This window comes from Haliaeetus leucocephalus, unplaced genomic scaffold (genome assembly GCF_000737465.1).
Source record: "Haliaeetus leucocephalus isolate CR32 unplaced genomic scaffold, Haliaeetus_leucocephalus-4.0 Scaffold317, whole genome shotgun sequence".
Lineage (NCBI taxonomy): Eukaryota > Metazoa > Chordata > Aves > Accipitriformes > Accipitridae > Haliaeetus > Haliaeetus leucocephalus.
This window is the reverse complement of record NW_010972753.1, coordinates 705,211-725,791: the sequence shown is the minus strand read 5'-3', so window position 1 is coordinate 725,791 and position 20,581 is coordinate 705,211. Positions and strand designations below refer to the sequence as shown.

Sequence of the window (20,581 nt, the reverse complement as noted above, 5' to 3'; positions counted from 1 at the left end):
CTTACGTCTAATAATGGAGGCTAATAACGGATGTTTGCAGGCTTGTGCTTATCTCCAGGCCTGGGCTATCTCAATAGGTCACCCTCCTGGCTGCTTGTTTAGAAGTCTTAGGGAGCAAAAGGCCATTCCTCTACCAGTGTCTTAAGCTAATTAATTTTGACTCCACACACAAGCAGAGCAGAGAGTGCTCTCTTCTATACAGATGTGGGTGGTAAGAAGTTGTTCCTTGTTGCCTCCCAGCTGAGATTTAGGTCTAATTGTATCTTAATTTAGGCATAGAATGGACCACATTTTTAGGTATAAGTTCAGCCCAAATGTGCAACATGAATGTTTTCAATATTTGTATTCATGGGTTTGGTATGAAGTAAGATGCTGTGTAATTGAGGGCTGGGTGTTTCAGATGTGGATGGCTGTTTGCTTCAGTTCATGGGTATACCTAGTCTGGGAGGCAAGCACTGTCTAAGGAGAAGATGAGGTATAGGAGCTGCCATGAAAGGATGTTCTTAAAGTTCCAGATTCTTGAAAGCTAAGAAATTTCTCAATTAAGATTGCCATTTTATTTCCTCTGTTTTAAATGCGTGTCTAACTGAAGGCTGTCTGATTTTTTTCCTCGAGAGCTTTGCCTGGTGCAGTACACTGGTATAGCTGGAGGTCTCAATATTTTGTGTCGATCTGCTTGTTAAAGATGTAATAGTTCCATCTGATAAATAAATACACATTTATTACATGGCACAGCCCCCCACCCCACATGTGAAGTATCATTAGTTCCTTATGGGTTCTTTCATGTTTATTGTTGCAATACCCGAGTAATATATCACCATCTCATGGAGAAATAGAACAATGGTGCTTACTTACATTTACAGGTGTGGAACTAACACACAGATACATGAAGTCTGCTAATTAAAGGTTCTTAGCTTGAGGTGTCTACAGTGTGTTTTTTTCTTTTGAAGTGTAAAGCATGATGAAATGTATTTTAAAATCCCATTGACTTCAGCAATAAATGGAAATGCACCTTTATTAATTAGCCTTCAGGCTCTCAAGCTAGCGCTCCTATAAAATGAGGACTGCATGTTTCCATGGCAAGTCTTTGGGTTGAAGGGACCTGCGTAAAGCTAGAAGACAGTCATGCAGGATGGCCTCCAGCTGTCTCAGGTGTATGGGTGTCCTTTCTCCTGCAACTCCCAGCCTTGACTCTACCTGCATCCCAGCTCCCCAGGCAGGGGCCTCAACACCAACAGCGAACGCCAGTCCATGGCAGAACCTCACACTAAAACCAGCTCTTGCATGAGATGACCAGTAGCTGTGTTTCCTTTAAACAAAAAACCAACCAAACCAAACAAAAAACACATAACACCCTCCCCCTACCCTTGATCACACAGTTTAATTTTACATTGGCAAGTACACATACGAGGCCTGAATTTCTGTTAAATTTTGAGGGTTTTGCAGTTTAAAGAGTGCATGTCACTATGTTTGTTACTTTTGTCCACTCTGCTTTCCTGTGTGAGTTACGGCTATAGTTCATGGGACTGACTTAGGTTAAAGCGGCTGGACCTTAGGACCTGGCTCTTGCCAGGTGAGCTCTTTCATGTGATGCTCTTATAGCTGAGGTCTGCCAAGTGCTTTTATTGACGAATTTCTAGATTCACACACAGAGGAGCTGGTCAATGATCCTTTTTTTGTGGAAGCTTTCACCCTGGGATTTGATGTTTTACAGAATCTGAATGTATGAACACATCCAGCTACCCCCCCAACAAGTAATTTTCCTGAATATCTAGTGCAATGGCTGTCTTTATTAATGAAACGAAGGTAGAAATACTACCTGCATATATGGCATGGTGTTAAAACTGGTTTTCTAGTATTACAGCTTTTTTCTCCCCCCCCCCCCTTTTTTTTTTTTTTCAGTTTAAAACCCCCAAGATTATTCTTAAGGGAGATGGACATATAAAGTGATTTAATATGCTTTGTTAATGTATTATATATGCATATATTCATACCTTTTGTGTTTGGAATCGCAATATTTCAATGTTTTAAAGTACATGTGGATTAATTATAAGCAACAGTTAAATTTTTGATCCATCTGGAAAAAAAGCCAAACCAAACAAACAGTAAAAGAAGATCCTAAAGGTTTTGTTTTTTTTTTAAAACCTACTATTGTTTTCAACCAAGTCTTTTGCAGAAAACAATAACTGTCATATTGCATTTTTTAAAAAGGTTTCTAGAATGTCTTCTCTTATTTAATAATTTTAGAATAGAATGAACTGTTTCCTATTCTGTGTTTTGTATTGCCTCAAATTATCTAAAAGTATTGAGCAAGTCACGTGAGCAGTATAAATCATGATCAAAGCCAATGGGACAGGAAAGTTTTGCAATCCATTTCTTTGAATTTTACTTGCTTGTAATCAGGTTAAGAGAGTAATAAAAAAGGATGTTGGTTTGTTCTTTATTGCTTTGTTTCCTGTTGCTGTAGTGTATATATAGTAGATAGACAAAGTACAGGTATTTATAGTTAATTCAATTGCTAAGTGTGCTTGTCAGCTGGCTGTTTGCTTAGGATCTACTTCACTAATTTAGGGCTGCATAGCAAAGTTTTTGATGATGCGCAGTACACTTATGTTTGAGTATTTTCCAGTTGGCCTTATTTACCAGGGCTGGAGACACCAAGTTCTGGAAGCTTGCAGATGCCAGAGTGTATGCCAAATTCTGTTCAAAACAGAGTAGACTTTAAAACCAAACTCAGCCCTGGCACGAGGCCAGAGCTGTGAAGACTTTAGTCTTTTTCCAAGGCAGTTCTATCTTCACTTATATTAAAGATGAGGGCAGATGCAGTCACTATTATTTAACTCAGCATGCTGTGTTTTAACAAGCAACATATTCCAATACAATAATAAAAAAAGGCAATTAGCAAGTGAAGGGCGTAACAGGGTGCAAGTAGAAAATCACTAGTAATTGTGAATAATAGTAGCCATAGGAAATTATTCCCATTGAAAAACACTGGGTTATTTAAAATGTTCTGTTCTGTGATTACTCAGATTTAATAAAAAAACACATCATGGGGTTCCTCATTTTATATGAGTGGCTTGCATAAAGCACCTGAAGTGTATGTGAGAGGAAAAAAAAAAAATCTGTTTTTTTTTCATTGTCATATCTAACTGGAGACTTGCAAATTTAGTTTGTCTCAAGGCCCAATTTAGGGTCTTGTTTTCCTCATTCACTCTTTCAAGTATCAAATTTTCTACAATCAAATTGCATCCTTAGTGAAACGTGTCTTAACTCACAAATTAGTTTCTTTTTTTTAAGTGAGAGTGCAAGTGTAACAACTAATTCAAATTAGCTGTTGTATTCCTTAATAAGTAAGAATTTTTTAAAAATCTTTTTTGCTGTAGATTTCTGTACAGTTAATAGCAATTTAGATCACCTGCTATGGAGTCTTTAAGGCATACTTAACTAACAGTGTCCTATTTTTATGTAAGAAAATTTAAAATACATATTTTATTATTAATTACATATCATCACTGGAAGCAAAGGTATTGTACATGATAATAAATGAACAAAGTATTGTACATGAAGACCAGTTATTTTATGAAAGGTAGTATTTACACTAACCGATTAAGTTGTCTCACTGACATTTCCTCTGCAATGTGACAGTGAGATCAGTTGGTTTTTTTTAATCATGATATGTGCAGTAAACTATTGATAGCTGCTTCAAGGCTGAAACTGGAAGAGAAACAATATTCATATAGGAACAGAGTGGAAAAAACAGGTTACTCTTTTTGAATGGACTATTCTACAGGAAACGTTTTCAGAATTGTTTGTTATGGTTTGATTTGTTCCCTGAGCATTGCTCTTCAAGAAATCTGTTTGCTTATAGAGACCTTAAAATAATAAGAGAGGATCAAATCAATGAGTCCACATGAAATATAAAGGAAGCCAAAGGTGGATTCCCTTGAGTGAATTACTTCTCGCAGATATATGGTTTTCTATAGTATATAGTCTTCTCCAGCTAGGCAGATGGAAACAAGCCATGCAGGGGAAGATGTGAACAAAAAAAAAGTGAAAAAAATAATTGTATCAGCTGTTACTTATGGAGCATTAGCTAATTCTTGTCCCAGTGAAATCTATGCTGTTCCTGTTAACATTGTTGGACAAAGGCTTGATTCACTGAGTGTTGTTCTGGCTCCTTAACCATGCCGATGCTTTAAAGCTGGTAAAACCAGCCTGTGAAGCAGGAAGAATTTTTGGTTTAGGGGTATTTAAAACTAGGACTTCTTATAATGACTGCAGTGGAGAGAAGGATTCAGAGAAGAGAATGGATTTGAGGGGGAAGAAAGAAGCCATGAAATCAAAAAGAGAGGGGAAAAAAAAAAAAGATAATTTGTTTTTTTCTGTAAGGCAGTGTTTTTCCAGGTGAGAGGCTGTGATATGGATATGATTTCTGGATGATGTTTGAGAGCTGGGGAAGAGAAACAGCATAAGGATGGCCATATTGGCTCAGGGCATAGTTCCTTCTAGCCTAGATCTCTGATGGTGGTCAATAGCATACACCCAGGGTACAGTCTGAAGATAGGAAAATGCATAGCAGTAAATCTCCCTAAGTAATCCCACTGCTTCCACCAATTTGTGGCTCAGGGACTTCCCGAGACAGTGGTGGTAATTTGTGTGTTTATCAAGTAACTTTGGGAAGGGAAAAGAAGGATAGATTTGTAAAGGGATTCTGCAAATGATGATTGGTTTCTGTTTTAGTGGCCTCTCTCCACTAGTACAAACTCAGAGAGAACTTGAACAAACTGAAGCAAACCTCAACATATTATTCTTGCGCTTCAGAGGGGGAGAGGCCCAGAGAACTGTGGGGGTGGTGGATGGGACAGGACTGATCTGTGGAGAGAGTGTTTCTGGTGCTGTTAGCAGTTTACGAATTTTTAATCTGAGAATGTCCCAGATCCCTTAAATATCAATAGCCATGGAGGATGCTGTGAGTACACACAAGGAAAGAGCACGAGCGCATCCGTTAGGACTTACTGCTTGTGGTGTAGTTGTTCCCCCATGGAAACAACCAAACGTGTCTCAGCAGCACATGGAGTACCTCGGGGCTTCCCAATCCAAGCCACAATTCCCGTGACTGAAGTTGCCAAGTTACAGAACAGCAGCTTCTTTCTGAGAGGGAGAGGAAAGTGTGGAGAAGGGGGGATGGAGCAGGGAGAGACAGAAAAAATCCTGTCGTAGCTTAGTAGTAGGAAGTTTTTAACTGTATCATGCTTTTTGGAATAAGCAGTATTGCTTCATTTTGCAACTTACCCCTTGGCTTCAGAGGACAGTGTTTGAGTTGAATACCTCTTGTTATGAATAAGGAAGTCTGACTCCAACCCTAGGTTAAGACAAAATATGACAGCAGGATGGGGTGGAGAGCAACAAATTAGAACATGTGATACAAAACTGAAGTTGCACTGTAACTTAATCATGCCTCAATTCTGCTCTGTTCACTATATGCATTTCTATGCATGTGCTTAAAAATTTATTTTTATTATGTGCTAAGCTGTTTTCATCAGGTCTGTAGCCTTACAGAGTGATTCAGACAGGTAAAGAGGAGTGGATAGTTGGCCAGGATGGGGAGACATATGAAAGAGGCTTGTGTAGGCCAGGAAGCAAGAAGACTGCTTCTGTGATTAAAGAAACATGGTAGAGAAATCATGTGGCAACGCTGCAATGAGCAAATCAGCAAATTGGCAAGTGAATCAGTGAGCAGTTTCTGGAGGAGGCAAACTGTCAGGCAAAACTAAACTGGGAACAGAACATTGAGACTAATTCAGAGGAATTGATTAGAGGCTATAAAGGTGTCCTGCAGGACAACATTATTTTTTAGGAAAAAACCCCTCTATGTAGTCATTTCTGTCTGAAAAGCCTTAGTTTATTGAAGTTTTCTTCATAGAGAAACCATTCCATACCACTGATTGTTCTTCTCTCCGTTTGACACCCCCCCCCCCAATTCTAATAGTTTAGTTTCTTTTTCAAATACAACCTAGAACTGTACACAGTACTGAAGATTAGTGTGCTGGCTATTTGTAAAAAGGCATCGTGGTTTTAATTTTTACTCTCTATTTCCTTTTAATTCCTAGCATTTTGCTTGGTGGGGGGTAGGGGGTGGATTTGGCAGTGTTTTATTGAGCTCTAGGGTATTTTCATAATTGCCCTAGTATTTAGAAGTAACTTTAAGATATTTTTCCTCACTAGCAGTAGCTTTTGCAGTTATTGTGTTCACATAATTTAGACTAATTTTCTCTGTTTGGTTTCCATGCAAGTTTTTGCAAGGCAAGGTTTGTAGGGAGAGAATGGAAATGTGCTAACAAAGAAACTAGTGGGGAAAAAAATAGTATTATTATCAACTCTCCCAGGGCATGTGCTTTGTTTTAATATAGTTTCTAAAGAAATTGTAGTATTCTTTTTTCTAGCTCATTTACCATTTAAAATACATTTTGTAAAGGTAAAACTGTATTTTGAAAGAATTTTCAGGTTGTGATTAGTGATTTTAAGAACTGCTCCCCCCAAACCTAGACAAACCATGAAGAATAACTCATATTTTCACTGCACGTGTATGCAGACTTGTTTAAGGTAGGATGCATCATATCCCAGACATGGAGAGGCTAATGGATTGTATGTTGAAGAGCGCCAATGAAAAAATGCCTATTTCGAAATTGTATTTTGTTCCCAAAGTGAGTAGTTTGTGTGATACCATGAGGAACATGCGTATTTCAGTGCAAGCTGGCCTGTAACCAAGGAGCAGTAAAATAAACTAGTGGGGTCCTTTCTGTGGTAGCCTGTTGTGATTCTGCTCTGGCTTACAAAACTTCATATTCAGGGGATTTGCTTTGCAGAATCAGTCTCACCTGGAGCACCAATTTTCTCCATAAAGAGAACATTTGCTGCCTTCCTTCTCATGACTGTACATCATAACATATGGTGCTTTAGCTTTCCCTCCTCAGAGAGGCTATGGCATCTCCATTCTTGGAGGTTTAATAGATTCAGCTTTTCAGGCAAAGTCAAGGCTGCCATGGTCTAGTGTCAGGAGATGGTCCTGCTCTGAGAAGGAGATTCTGTTAGATGACCTCCAGAAGTCCCTTCCAACCCACATTTTCGTGATTCGCTCTGCTATGTCTTTAAATGGGGCCTGGGAAGGTGTGGAAGCCAATATATTTGATTTTGGGTAAGAAAAATAGAAGTCAGTGCTACAGTCCTGACGGTTTAAGGTAATCTCCTTTATTAATAACACCACAGACCTGCTTCAAGACACCTTGAAACAAATTATAATCTGTCAGACATGCAGACCTGACAAAGTGTGGGGTATGAAGTAAGAGACGAAAACCTGTTTTGGTCCAGCGTAACAGGTTCTGCACCTTTTCCAACAGTATATTTTCATCTTGACTTAGAGAAGTTGCTTGTAGCCCAAGTTATGTGATTTTTCTGTTGTTTTTTATTTGGTTAGCCCTCTGGTTTTGGGATTGCTTTAGAAGGCGATAACTGTTCCCAGATTTGTAGATTATTGTAATTGATATGTTGGGTTTGTATTGCCCAATGGACATCAAATTCTCCTGCTGTGAAAAACAGAGTTTAATGTAAAGGTATCTAAACTGATTTTTGTTTAATAATATCCCTTTAGATTAGTGTATACTTGTCATTTGCTAAATTTTGTTTATTTTAATACATTTTTACTGATTATTTTTTCCTTATAACAGATAGAAGCCTTTAATTTTATTTTGAGTCCTGTAGTAGTACACTGTTTATTTAGGGCTTGGTCCTTTGAAATGCTCCTGGTATTGTATTGGTTCATCCTTTGATGTCCAGAAGTATTAATCTGCACAGTGTCTTATTTTAAGCAGGGTCTTGCTTTATGCATTGTATTTTTTCTTTAAAGTTAATCAGTCAGTACATAACAACTCTCTGTATGATCATTAATATTTACCCTGTTTTCATACAAAGCAGAGTTGAGTCAAAGTTTGTCTTGTCTGGAAAGCAGTGATTTTTTAATTTTCATCTTCCATGCAAAAGTGCTGTAAGTTAGGAACTAGTTGTGTATTTCTTGTGTTTTCAGCAAGAGCTTGAACACGGGCCAACTTCTGTGACCACGTTACACATGACCGGGGACCTGCTGGACTTAGCATTTTAGGGCCAAATTTTGTTCTAAGCTCTGTTTACTCAACTTTCTTTGTGTTCCTATTAACAGCAGTGAAACTTGGGTACTATTCCTGAGAGAATCTGGTTAGTTCAGAATGGGTTTGGTTAGAGCATGCTGACCTGTGCAATGGATTTACCCCCACACTTTTTAACTTCTATTTATTTCTTGTAAAACTGAAAGAAGGTACTAACTTTCTCCTTGTACGCTCATTAGAGGAGACCAGTATTAATACCAGAACAACAGTCAATCTGAAGCAAAAATGCTTTAAAAAATATTCAAGTACTTGCTGTGAAAGTTTACATTCTGCCAGTGACATCAAAGGCAGGATACAGCCTGCACAACTAGCTACAAATCTGTTTAATCTTATTAGATGTTCTCCATCATCTAACATGCACAGAAGCCTGAATTTTGCTACAGATGTCTTGTTATTGGTTTTCTTGCATCAGCTGGTTACCTAAGGAGCTGAGCTGCTTTACAGTAAATATTAATCCTTTCAGAGCATGCAAATAATAAATTTACCAGAAACCGTCATCTGCTACTGGTATTGCTGACAAAGTAATTGTAGGACTTGTAAGCCTGTTCCTGCATACCTAGGTGGGGATCAGAAAATTGTAAACAGTTCTGAAAAGGGGTGGGTAAATATTTTAAATCTCTCTGGTGATTAAAAAATGACTTGAAGAGGCTATTAAGCTTTTAAGCTGTGTTTGCATTACTCTTGCAAATAGACTTTTTTTTTTCTAAGCAACTTTTTGCAGTAAACAGTGAATTCTAAACTTACAAAACCAGCAAGGTAAAGGGAGGCAAAAATTCTGATGTGTTTAATAATAATAATTAGTGGAAATGTTATTTAATCACTGATTTCTTACCAATATGATTGTTAAATATTTGTGAAAAGAAGCTGTATGACAGCTGTTTGTTCTCCAAATTTTTCTCTAATCTGAAGAATTTTAATTAAGAAAGAAATACAGTTCAGTTTTGCCCTTTTATTCTTGTTGTAGTTCAAAGGCCCCATATTGAGCTCTATCATTCTTTTGCCTAAATAGGATTGACCTGGCTTCTCCTGTACTTAGTCAGTATTGCTTGGTATTGGCTCTGGATCCTCTGGATTCAAGATTACAAATCTTGGGCATAGCTGAATGAGCTGTCAGCTCAAATGCTGAAAATAGCCAGTTTTGTTAAGTATTGTCGGGAATGAACACTAAACAAGCACTTGTTTCTCATTGCAGGATGTGCAGAGTCTGTCTGCTTACACAGGGAGAAATCAAGTCAGATGGCAGATTTTTTCATAGAGGAGTTCTGGGCTTAAATCAGTTCTTCTGTGAGCTAGAAGTAGAGTCCCATGATAGGAGAATACATTTGGTTTTTATCAATCAACCAACAATCATACATCAGTCTAAATAAAGTCAAGTCCATATGTAGTAATGATGGATGGATTGTGGAATAGATGGGGGATAATGTTACTCCACCACCTTGCAGTTACTGTTTCAGATCTGAACTCATTTATTTTATTCTCTGTATGTGATTTCAGAAGAAATAATGCAGGTGACAGAGAGAAGGCACTACAAGTTATGCTTCAAGTCCTGCAGACGTGTGATCACCCTGCTCCAGATATGTTTTGCTTATGTGGGAGGATCTACAAGGATATGTTTCTTGATTCTGACTGTAAAGATACCAATAGTCGCGATCATGCCATTGAATGGTAAAAGAAGAAAACCAAAACCAGCTATTTAAAAATGTTTTCAGACTTTTACTTCTGGTTATGAAAAGCAGGGCTGTAAGAATTAGATCAATTGTTCTACTTACCTCTTTTTCAGGGTCCTGTGTGAGTAATAGGTTTACTGAGCACCAGATCTTTGGATATGTGTTTCCTTGCTTCTCTGTATAGACTATCACGAATATAGAATGTTACACTTAGTTTGTTGGGGAGGGGACAATGGTTCACCCATGTGTTTGTAGAGAAAATACACAATTAATCTGCTTCAAGGCCAAAATGATGTGCAAGTGAGATCATGGGACTTATGTTGGTCCTCTGTGCAAGGATGGTTTCCACACTGGATCCCCAGGAAATGCAATGATCTACTCTATATACGGAAAAATATTGATAAACCGCATTATGAATTTTCTTAAGACAGTAAGGCATGCATGTGCACACAGGCTGTCACTGACATACTGTTCACATAGGTACGTTTGTATAATCATATCAATACTGCTGAGTACAATAATGTTAGCAATATTGGTTTGTACTGTACCTGTGAAATACTCCCCTCTCTCTCTCTTTTCCCCCTAAATCACCTCAGCATGGTTAGTGCAACACTGATGGGTAGTAGTAAACTTACAAGTTTCAGCTGGATCTCTTCATCCTGCACCAGCTAGTGGTGTGCATTCAGCCTTTATCAGCTGTGTCTCAGTTGCCTTTAATGAATGTGAAGCTCTGAAAGAAAGGTCTTGGAGCCTTTTTTTAAAACTTGCGCTGAAGACTAGTATTTTTGTTGCTTTTCCCATATGAATAACATAATAAAATTAGGTTCTGTTGGATTTAAGAGTTTTGTAGTAACCAGTGTGCAGTAACCAGTAACCAAAACTACACAAGGTGGCAGGACATAAAACTAAGCAGTTTTTCTTTCTCACCATAAGACAAAAAGTTACTTTTTTTCAAGTGCTTTTTGCAAGGGGTGCCATTGGTCCCAACTAGCCATATAGTCCTTACAGTAAATTAATAGCTTAAAATACTTAGCAAAACTTTGCAGTATTTCAGTTTGCCTATACAGTGAGATGTGAGCTCTTGACTCTTCTTTGCAGGTATCGCAAAGGATTTGAACTCCAGTCAACTCTGTATTCTGGAATTAACCTTGCAGTTTTGCTACTTGTTGCAGGACAGCAGTTTGAAAGCTCAATGGAACTGAGAAAAATAGGTAAATATCCACACACAGTGCCACAGACAAGTTTTCTGCCTCTCCCCCTGTGAAGAAAACAAAATGCTTAGTGATGGGTTGCATAGACAGAAAGGTGGTTCAGGCTTTTTAGTAGCGGGCCCTGGATGGCAGTCTAAACCACAGGGATCTTGAAGGACCCTTTTTCTCCTTGTTGCCTTGGAGCAGCTTTCTAGTAACTTGGCCCATCTAAAGGGTCCCAGAGATGGGAGAGGGACGAGGAAGGACCAACTTCAGCACCATCCGCAAACTGCCTTTACTTAATCACGGAGATTATCCCATTGCATAGCCAACAGGTGACAAAGACAGGGTGTGACATTGTGTGGCCCAGCTCCCCTCAGGGACGCCAGGGAAGGATCTACAGAGTTTCTGTTGTCCCTGAACTGAGAGATCCACAGGAAGTATCACCTGGAAGGATCTACCAGCACAGTAACTTGTTGCCTACCTAGATTCACATCTTCCATGCAGGTGCTAACTAAAATGCACCACTATACGTCTATAAGGAAATCATATGATAGAAACAGGTACACAGTTCTTCCTAGAAAGACAAGAGCTGAAAATTGTATTTGGAATCGGATTCTGTCTGAAACGCATACTTGAACCTTAAAGGGGAAGAATGCAAAGGTGGCTTTAAATCATTCCCCTGATCTTGCTCTGGGGTGGACTTGTGTAAGCTTCTAGCCATGGATCTCTTGCAGTAGATGCAGATCTCGAGGACACAGAGATGCACAGCTTACACTGAGAATCAGGAGGCAGATAGCCCAGACAGGTAGCACAAGAGGTTTTTCATCACCCTGTGTGCTAGGAGTTCTGACTGTCTGAACTGTATCGGGGATGTTATTTGCAGACCCAGCCTCTGTGTTGGGCAATGTTTTATTTCTGAGGAAAACTTGCTCCACTTTATCACTAATGCTTAATCAAGTCTTATTAGTCTTTTACAGATACATACTGATAAAAAACCCCACTTATTAGTGTTTTACTGATAGAAAAATATGTTTTTTAATTGAAATTTTACAGGTGTACGGTTAAACAGTTTATTGGGAAGAAAAGGAAGCCTAGAAAAAATGAACAACTACTGGGATGTGGGACAGTTCTTCAGCGTGAGCATGCTGGCTAATGATGTTGGTAAAGCAGTACAAGCAGCAGAGAAACTTTTTAAGCTGAAACCTCCAGTGTGGTATGTGGTAGAAGGCTGTAGCTCAAGTTCCCAACTATGGGGAGAGACACAAATTAAAAACATCTTGTAGTCGCTTGGATAACTTAGCTGGATTTTTCCATCTCAGATTGTTTGTAACTCTGACTTTATACTCTTTTATTTTGGGAAGGAAGGGGGAAGGTAAGAAATTAAGTTACCCATCATTGTTGGGTTTATATCCCATTGAAGTACATCTTTTATAAGAAATCATTTGGAAATTAGTGATGATTCCTTGTGAAACAATCGTGAAAAGATTGGGAAACCATTCTTTTCAGAGTTTAGCTAGCTGCTGCTTCCCTCCCCCACCATCTTCTAGCTCATAATATCCTGTCTAATCACCATGTAACTACTCACGTAACTATAGCCTTTTGCAAAAAGATATTGTTCATAAACATCCATGTGAGCTTATGACTTAAGGTTTTGACTAAACTTGCTATTCTTTCCAGAAATCTGTAAAAATCAACACAATAATTTCCATTATGGTAGCTGTTAAAGTACATTTCATTTTGCAGTTAATTTTTTGGATGTGTAAGTTAGTTAAGTGGTTTTAGAATCTGGTCAAATCTTGTTTTCTCTCTGTTAACTCACTAATTCAATACATTCTAGGTACTTGAAATCATTAGTTCAGAATCTGATGTTAATTCAGCGTTTCAAGAAACTCACCATAGAACATTCTCCTAGACAAGAAAAATTGACTTTCTGGCTAGATATAATTTTTGAGGCAACGAAAGAAACAACTAATGGACTGAGATTTCCAGTAAGACATTATGTCCAAACAAGTTTTGTATGTCTTATGTTTCTGGATAGGATATAACAAGAATTGGAAGACTCCAAATGCAATACTTACATACTTAACTGCCTGTTATTTCATTGCATGAGCCAAACCCCTGTATTCTGCTAATCTTTACTCTACTAAAAACATTTAACCCACCACCCTAAAAGCATTCTGAGAAATACTTTTAAGTCTCCTACAACAAATTGTGGTGATACTGTTTTGTTGTGCATAGGAACACAGCCTCTTCCTGCCTTGTCTTGCCCTTCTCTCTCCCCCTGGAAATTTTTTAGGCCCTCCTTTGAGATTACCCATTGTCTATATCAGAGCATCTGAAGATACTGTTGTGTATTAGCTGCTGGTTCATTAAGCAAAAATGTTCTATCTCTTCAGGTTTTGGTGATAGAACCAACTAAAGTCTACCAGCCTGCATATGTTTCAATCAACAATGAAGCAGATGAAAGATCTCTCTCTTTGTGGCATGTCTCTCCCACTGAAATGGTAAAACTACCAGCAGATGTGTTTCATGTATTCTGATTCATTGTGCTTAAAGTCACTTTTTTACATGTAGATTTTGGAACGCTTTACAATTATTTAAGGTTTGCTACACTTCTGTGAAGCACAAGCCTCAATATCTCTTTTGTGCAGATATGACAGTTGACTTTTTACAGAGAAATAAAAGGAGGGACTACAATTAGAACTATAGTGGTTTTGACCTCTAGTTAAGATTTCTCTTACCTTGAACAAGTTTCTTAGAAGCGCTTGGGTTCTTTGCTCTCCTAATAATATTTCTCATTAGAATTGCGTGATTTTTATTAAGATGCAGCTCAAAGCTAGATAAAAAGTAACGATAGAGCCCAGTATTGTGTTTAATGTTTTAGAAATTTTAAAGTTTTACAGTTATAAGATTAGAAACTAGAAAAAATGGCAGCCCGTGACAAATAAGTGTCAAAAGGCATCTTGGATTATTGGATAAGGCACAGGAGATTAGGGAGTAGGCACAGTTATGGATAGTGTAATCTCTTATAAGTGAGAAATAATTTCAGTTTTGCGTTGAAAGACTTGAAATCTGGAATGTATTTCACCACCCCTTTTTAATATCGGAACAATGTAGGTGGAGGATAGACTAAAAATGTAGAGAGGCAAAGCATAGAAAAGAAGTACGTTAGAGCAAGAGAAGAGAATTACCTGGATCTGTTGTGAACTTCTTTTCCAGTACTTCACTACTTCAAGTGAATGTGTCTGACACAACTTTGCTTCATGGATCATGTTCTTGGTGCATATCTGGCAGTGCAAAATAAGATCCAGCTATTAGCTAGAGATCTATGGAGGGCTACAGTCCTAGGCACAGGCTGTCCTTCCTTTGTTTTGCCTCCAGTGTTTTTCCTCCCTGGGCCAAAGCTGTTGGCTCAATACCTCTTAGGGAGATGTATGATGTTTCCTTTTCCTTTAAGCCTAGATAAGAGTAGGGCATAGTGTGCTCCATGTTTAATATGAAATGTTGATGTATTGAGTCAAAACATAATGTTTGGTAAATTATACTTCAAGATTTATTCTTCAAATTTAATTTTACATGAGGAAATGTAGCCTTTACTTCCATGCTGTGCCATTTATATTCATTTTTCCTGAAGCGAGTAAAACAGCAATGTATGGCCTTTCTTTACCTATACATCAATCTTATTTGAAATTTGGGGGGCAAGAAAGAAAGAAAGAAAGGAAGAGAGACATGTTGGAAAAACTTTATTTTGTTTACCATGCTGTGACTTTGTTTTCAATAGTAAGTCAAGGTTAAACTGTGGTTGATTATAGCTCTTTGTTCTTTACAGAAACAGATTCACGAATGGAATTTTACAGCCACTTCCATTAGGGGAATAAGGTTGGTATGTCAGAAAACAGTTAAGTGTTTTTTTGTTTATGTTTTATTTTTCCCTTCAGTGGGAAATCTGGATTCTGACTTAAATCTCTGCTTTGCATTGCCAATTATAAAAGCTTGTTCTGTCAAACCTGCCTTGAAATGTCAACACAGAAGAGTTTGCCTTTCCATGCATGGGCAGAGCTGTACATTTCTCATAGGAACACTCATGTAAGGGAGGTGTGTGGGTGTGTGTATTCTCTAGTAGACTTCCCTGTTTTCAATTGTGTACCTGCTTTTTATATATTTCTCAGTGAACTTATTGCCATCTCTGCATTTAAAAACACAGAGAACAGAAGGAAAGAAGAGCCCTTACCTCTTCTTGCTTCCTTCCATAACTAAAAGAACAGTTTGTCTGTTTTCCTTTAAGAAAAGGAAACCATGGTATTTATTTTCTGTTTGGAATTCAGAAATGCTTCTGATATGGCTCTATCTAAAACCTACTAGCTAAAACTTGGATTATTAGAGAAATATTAAATGAGGCATGGACATAGTTTGTGCTAAGGAAAGAATTCTTGAGCTGGAAGGAGACTGCTAGTGGAGTTTCTCAAGGGCTAGCCTTTAAATAGTTAAAGTAGCTCCATTTTGTGATGTCTAGATTAATAGCAACTCTAGTCACCAAGTAAATGGGTCCAAATACTAGTACAAAAGAAGATCAGAATATTGTACAGAAGGAACAGGATTGTTCTGAGAACTGAAAGGATAGAAAAGAATCACATTGGGTAGTAACAACTGCAAAATACATTACTATGTTTAGAAGCTAGCTTTTATATCTTAAGTTGGGCTACTTTGCTGCCAGAGAGGTGAGAGACAGAGCACCAGGATAGAAAACAAAATGCAACCTATCTGTACAGCCTGGCAGCGTGTCTGTGGCATTCTTGCTCTCTGTCTGCATTATGCAGACTGCAGCTGAGACCCAGAGGAGCTGTAAGCACAGGGAACGTGAGGTGGGCTTTTGCCTTCTCCCCGAGTTGGTGAGTCACTGCGTTGGTGGGTCAGACCTTTCTAGGGATGTAAATGGCTGTTGGCTGGGGCCACTTGTGTGAGTGCATAAACTTAAGGGCTTGAAAAGCTTTGATTCCACTACAAGCATAAATTCAGATACCTATTGAGTTCTGTAGTTCTCAAACAGAGGGTTTCTGGGCTGTGATTTTGACTATAAGCACCTAAGTTTTAGGTCCCAAGTTTGTCTTCTCTGAACTTGTATAATTTGCTTAACCAAATAAGCTCAATGAAAAAAACATTTCTCTGAATAAAGTGAGTGATGATTGCTATGAAAGCCTATGGTTGTGGATTTGGACATAGATTCTACCATAACTTCAGTATTTTCTTCTAAAAGAAGCAGGGTTTTGTTTAAATGAATTCAATGTGGTGTTTTATTTTACTACTCTAATGGAATGTGAGTGGATGTGAAGTTGTCATTACTGAAGTCTGTGCAGCTGATTGAGCATAACTCAGCATAATGTTTCTGAAACATATTAATTACCTTCAGTCAACACATTGCATAGAAATTAATCTTTGAGAAAGATAAGTTTTAATTAAGTAGAAGCAAGCAGTTCATTTGCTTTGATTCTTAATCACTGCTGGGGATTACAAAGCTCAAAGAGGCAATGTTTTGAAACTTAGTGGAATTAGATGTTTGCTTTGTATCTGACAAATTACAATTCCTAAACTTTTGAAATTGCATTAGCTTCAGTAAAAAAAAAAAAATAAATAGTGGTCTCAGCTAACTTATACTCTGTCAAAACCCTTAAATTGTATTTATGCTAACCAGTTCATCTTATATACCATAGGTATTACACTGTTTATAATACAATATTGTTATTTAGATACTGTTTTCTCTATCCTGTATTTGCCCTTGGAAGAATCATCTTGCTTTGTCTGAGTTCTCATGTCAGGTTAATCTGCCTTGCTGCACTAGAAATCACTATATCAGAACCAAGCTACAGATTGGCATAGTGTATTTTCACATATTTCTGAAAAAATCTTCTGACAAAATTCTAACTTTTTGGAACTTTTGCCCATGTAGCCCTTAATGATGCTACAGCAAGTTGATCTTATAACATTCTGCAACTTTACTATAGTCTACTGTCATGTATTTAATTAACTGGCTCAACAGAGGTTAAGCAAAATCTGAGAGTTTGACTAAACAGGTCAGGCAAGAATCTAATCAATTTTCTTAATTTAGTGCACAAAAATAATGACAGTACCTTAACAAGCATAACAACTTGGCATTTATGTAGAATAATACTAAAGTACAAGTGTTTGGAATGACAAGACTTTAATTCCTAGGTTTACTTTCATATTGATATTATTTTTTATGGCTTCTTCACTTTTCACTTCAGTGCATTTAGATAGGATATATATGACACTGGCACGACACAATATGCAATAAATAATCACTTTGTCAGAATTATTGCTGCAGTTTGGAGTAAGCATTGGTTATCCCAAAACTTGTTTATCAGTGTTAAGGCCATAAAAAGTATATACTGTGAAGGATCTGCTACACTGTAGGTATTTCCCAGTTCAGTTTTACTGTAAGAGTAATGGAATTATAAAAACAGAAGTACTTGTCAGGCTTAAAAGAAAGGCTTTCCTGATAGCTAGATTAGTGTCAAAACAATTCACTTTCCACTGAGGTGTCATCAATTACCCAGAAATCTGATGGAACTATGTAAAAATGGAGGGGGAGGTGAACAACAAACAAACCTCAAACCGCTTCAGATAAATGAGTATTTTACCAAAGTAAGCAATAGCTTAATCATTTATCAAACTGAGATAGGAGATAGGATTATAGAATATATAAATAAACTCAAAGCTTCTAGTTGTAAGGAAAATAAATATAATTGCACACTGCCTCTCTGAGGTAATTAACTGTGGAAAAGATGTTTGCTAAGTGTTCGTAATTCAAAGAAATTAACTCCTTCTTGCTCTATATCTTCTAATAGTTACTTCCAAAATAATCTTTCCTTAATGTGAATTTCACAGCATTTCCAAGTTTGATGAACGATGTTGCTTTCTTTATGTCCATGACAATTCTGACGACTTTCAAATTTACTTTTCTACAGAAAACCAATGCAGTAGGTGAGTTCAGTTTTTGTGGGTATTGCATGTGAGATCTATGTCCCAAATACAATTGATTTAGTAAAGATTGAAAGCTGACATTTTTGTTTGAGAAATAAATTATTTCTTCACTTCTTCTTTCTTGATGAAGAAGCAATGAGCTAAACTTGGTGATATTTAAGGTGATGAGAGCAACATCCCATTACACTTGTTGGCTCATTCTAATCAGTTTACCTACAACTTATTAGTTTTGAGAAAAGGCTTATGTAACTTATTCTGATTTATAACTATTATCTTCCTTTTTTGTATCTTGGCTGTGCCATGTGAGGTACTATATTGGTTTAGATTCCCTTATGTACCTGTTCAGTTTGATTTAAGTAAGAGCAACTAGATATAATAGGGATTTCTAGCTTATATTGTGTCACAGATACCTGTTACTGTCTGCGCCTGTATTCAGATATTTCCTGATGACATGTTGTCTCTAAACAGCAAACATGCTAACTGAATTTCAGGCCTAAATCTTTACAGACCAAATTCTTCCCAGGGACTGATACTTGGCATGTAAACCTTCTGAATGAAGTAGGAGAGATTTATTAATACAATTAATGTTTGGGGTTGGATGGTGTATTTCTTTTTCTTGCAATAATTATTATTTATGTATTATATGGAATAAACTCAGGTTAAAGACAATTATTAGATCTGCAGAGTGCAATGTGTAAAACATAGGAAACACCAAAATTATTGTTACCTGCTCAGCCTTAATTTGGCATCGCAATTTGTGTTGTGAAACACGGTCACATTTTTTATGCCTTATTCAGTGCACAGAGCAGTCTATTCCAGAGATGTGTCTCTATTAGTCAGTGAAAGAGATGTGAATATTTTATAATAATTTTTAATGATTTTTTAACCATTTGTTATTGAATTTGGAAAAAAGTGAGTGGCTCAGGCAGGAGACTACAGGAAAAGGTGGTCCTGTACTTAAGGATCTCTGTCCCAGAGAACTAGATGAAATTAGTCAAAACTGTTCTTCAAAACATGTTACTACTTTTATATTCTTGGCTTTCTGGATGCCTGACTAGAAACCACAAAATCTGGTTTTCAGAAATACTGAGTAATCACACTTGCAAACAAAGTCCATAGGAACATTTAAATTAAACTGAAGGTAATAAAATTCTCATCACTACACAGAATGACAACCACCTAATATGATGTCACAAATTTAGCACTACTGAACTGAATAATTGAAAACCAATACTTAATTTTTTAATATCTCAACTTTTTCTCTAATTATATTTGTAAAGACAAGGCCATACTAAGTACTTTCCATCAAAGTGTACAGCAAAAATATTTGAGTTTGATCTACCAAGATTTTACTATGCAATTACAATAACAAGCAAGTATTGGGTTCTGCTACAGCAAATAAAATAATTTTATAAATAATTAGGCTTTTCCATATGTGTTTGATGTTCTTCCTCATTAAAAATAGGATAAATATGGAGAAAGCAAGTAATGAAAGAAACCTATGAACATGCTAGTCTGTTAGCTTGAAAGCAAAGCCCAACTTGTGAAGAATCTGTTTAATCTCCTTCTACAAGGATATTTTTCTTTGATCCACTGCTATTTATTGCTTTTTTAGATTCTGTGGGTTGGTGAAAGAAATTTTGTCTGATGCAGTTGGCAGTACTTTGGAACTAGAAGGAGAAATAGATGGAGACACACTGGAGGTATGTCAAGGATAAAAGATCCAAGAACTCTGAAACTTATTCTCCATCTTCCCTGCACTTTCATATCGGTGTACTAGAAAGATTATAAATAGCATTTAAACTCCATAATTGTATATGAAATTTCAACTCTTGCAAAACTATTTGTACAGAGGATTTGCATTCCTTTGAAAAAACACATTTTTAATGAGATGAGCCTGTTACTGCTGTGAACTGCATAAATCCTTAATGAAAGGTGTTAATGATCTTGTATTTATGTTGTAAACATTCTATAGATGAGAATCATCTCGTATCAGCTGTCTTAAGTGGATGAAAAAGATAAGATATTTAATAAATTCTAGGAAAAAGCCATTTAGCAAAGGTACTTCAGTTTTTCTAGCTGTTACTGTTCTACTCCAGGTAATTTCAATTGACAGGCTTTTTCTGTCACAGAGATTTGCAGATATTTAGGATCAGATTAATCCATTGTGCTTTTGACTTATCACTGAAACATCCATGTTAGGAACCTAGTAGCTGTAGGCTTTCTTTATAGTCACTACAGAGGGGGAAAAAAACAAACTTGGAAAGGGTTATTCACATTTTGTGTGGACTCAGGCTAGGGTAGGTGAACCCATGTCTTCCTAAGACACACTGCCTCATATCAAATGTCCAGATTTGTAGCACTAAGTACATATCCTGTACTTCTGTTTATTTCTTTTGACATCTGAAAAGCTATCATAAAATGTAGGTTGTCACTTTTATTTGTGGTCAAGCAAATTCAGTCAATCAGGTTAATGAGTGTAAAAAACATTACTGTGGTTTGTTTGAGCTGGGTATCTTTCTGA

General features: G+C 37.1%; 1 protein-coding gene across 1 annotated transcript in view; it reads left to right on the top strand.

The window, feature by feature from the left end:
- Positions 1–20,581, top strand: part of MAP3K15 (mitogen-activated protein kinase kinase kinase 15) — an 86,572-nt gene that overhangs the window by 41,860 nt on the left and 24,131 nt on the right. The window contains exons 8-15 of the mRNA XM_010571262.1: positions 9,693–9,863; positions 10,964–11,076; positions 12,112–12,271; positions 12,896–13,046; positions 13,455–13,562; positions 14,888–14,937; positions 17,962–18,057; positions 19,673–19,760. Of these exons, the coding sequence (XP_010569564.1) occupies positions 9,693–9,863; positions 10,964–11,076; positions 12,112–12,271; positions 12,896–13,046; positions 13,455–13,562; positions 14,888–14,937; positions 17,962–18,057; positions 19,673–19,760 (937 nt within the window). The remainder of the gene's footprint in view (positions 1–9,692; positions 9,864–10,963; positions 11,077–12,111; positions 12,272–12,895; positions 13,047–13,454; positions 13,563–14,887; positions 14,938–17,961; positions 18,058–19,672; positions 19,761–20,581) is intronic.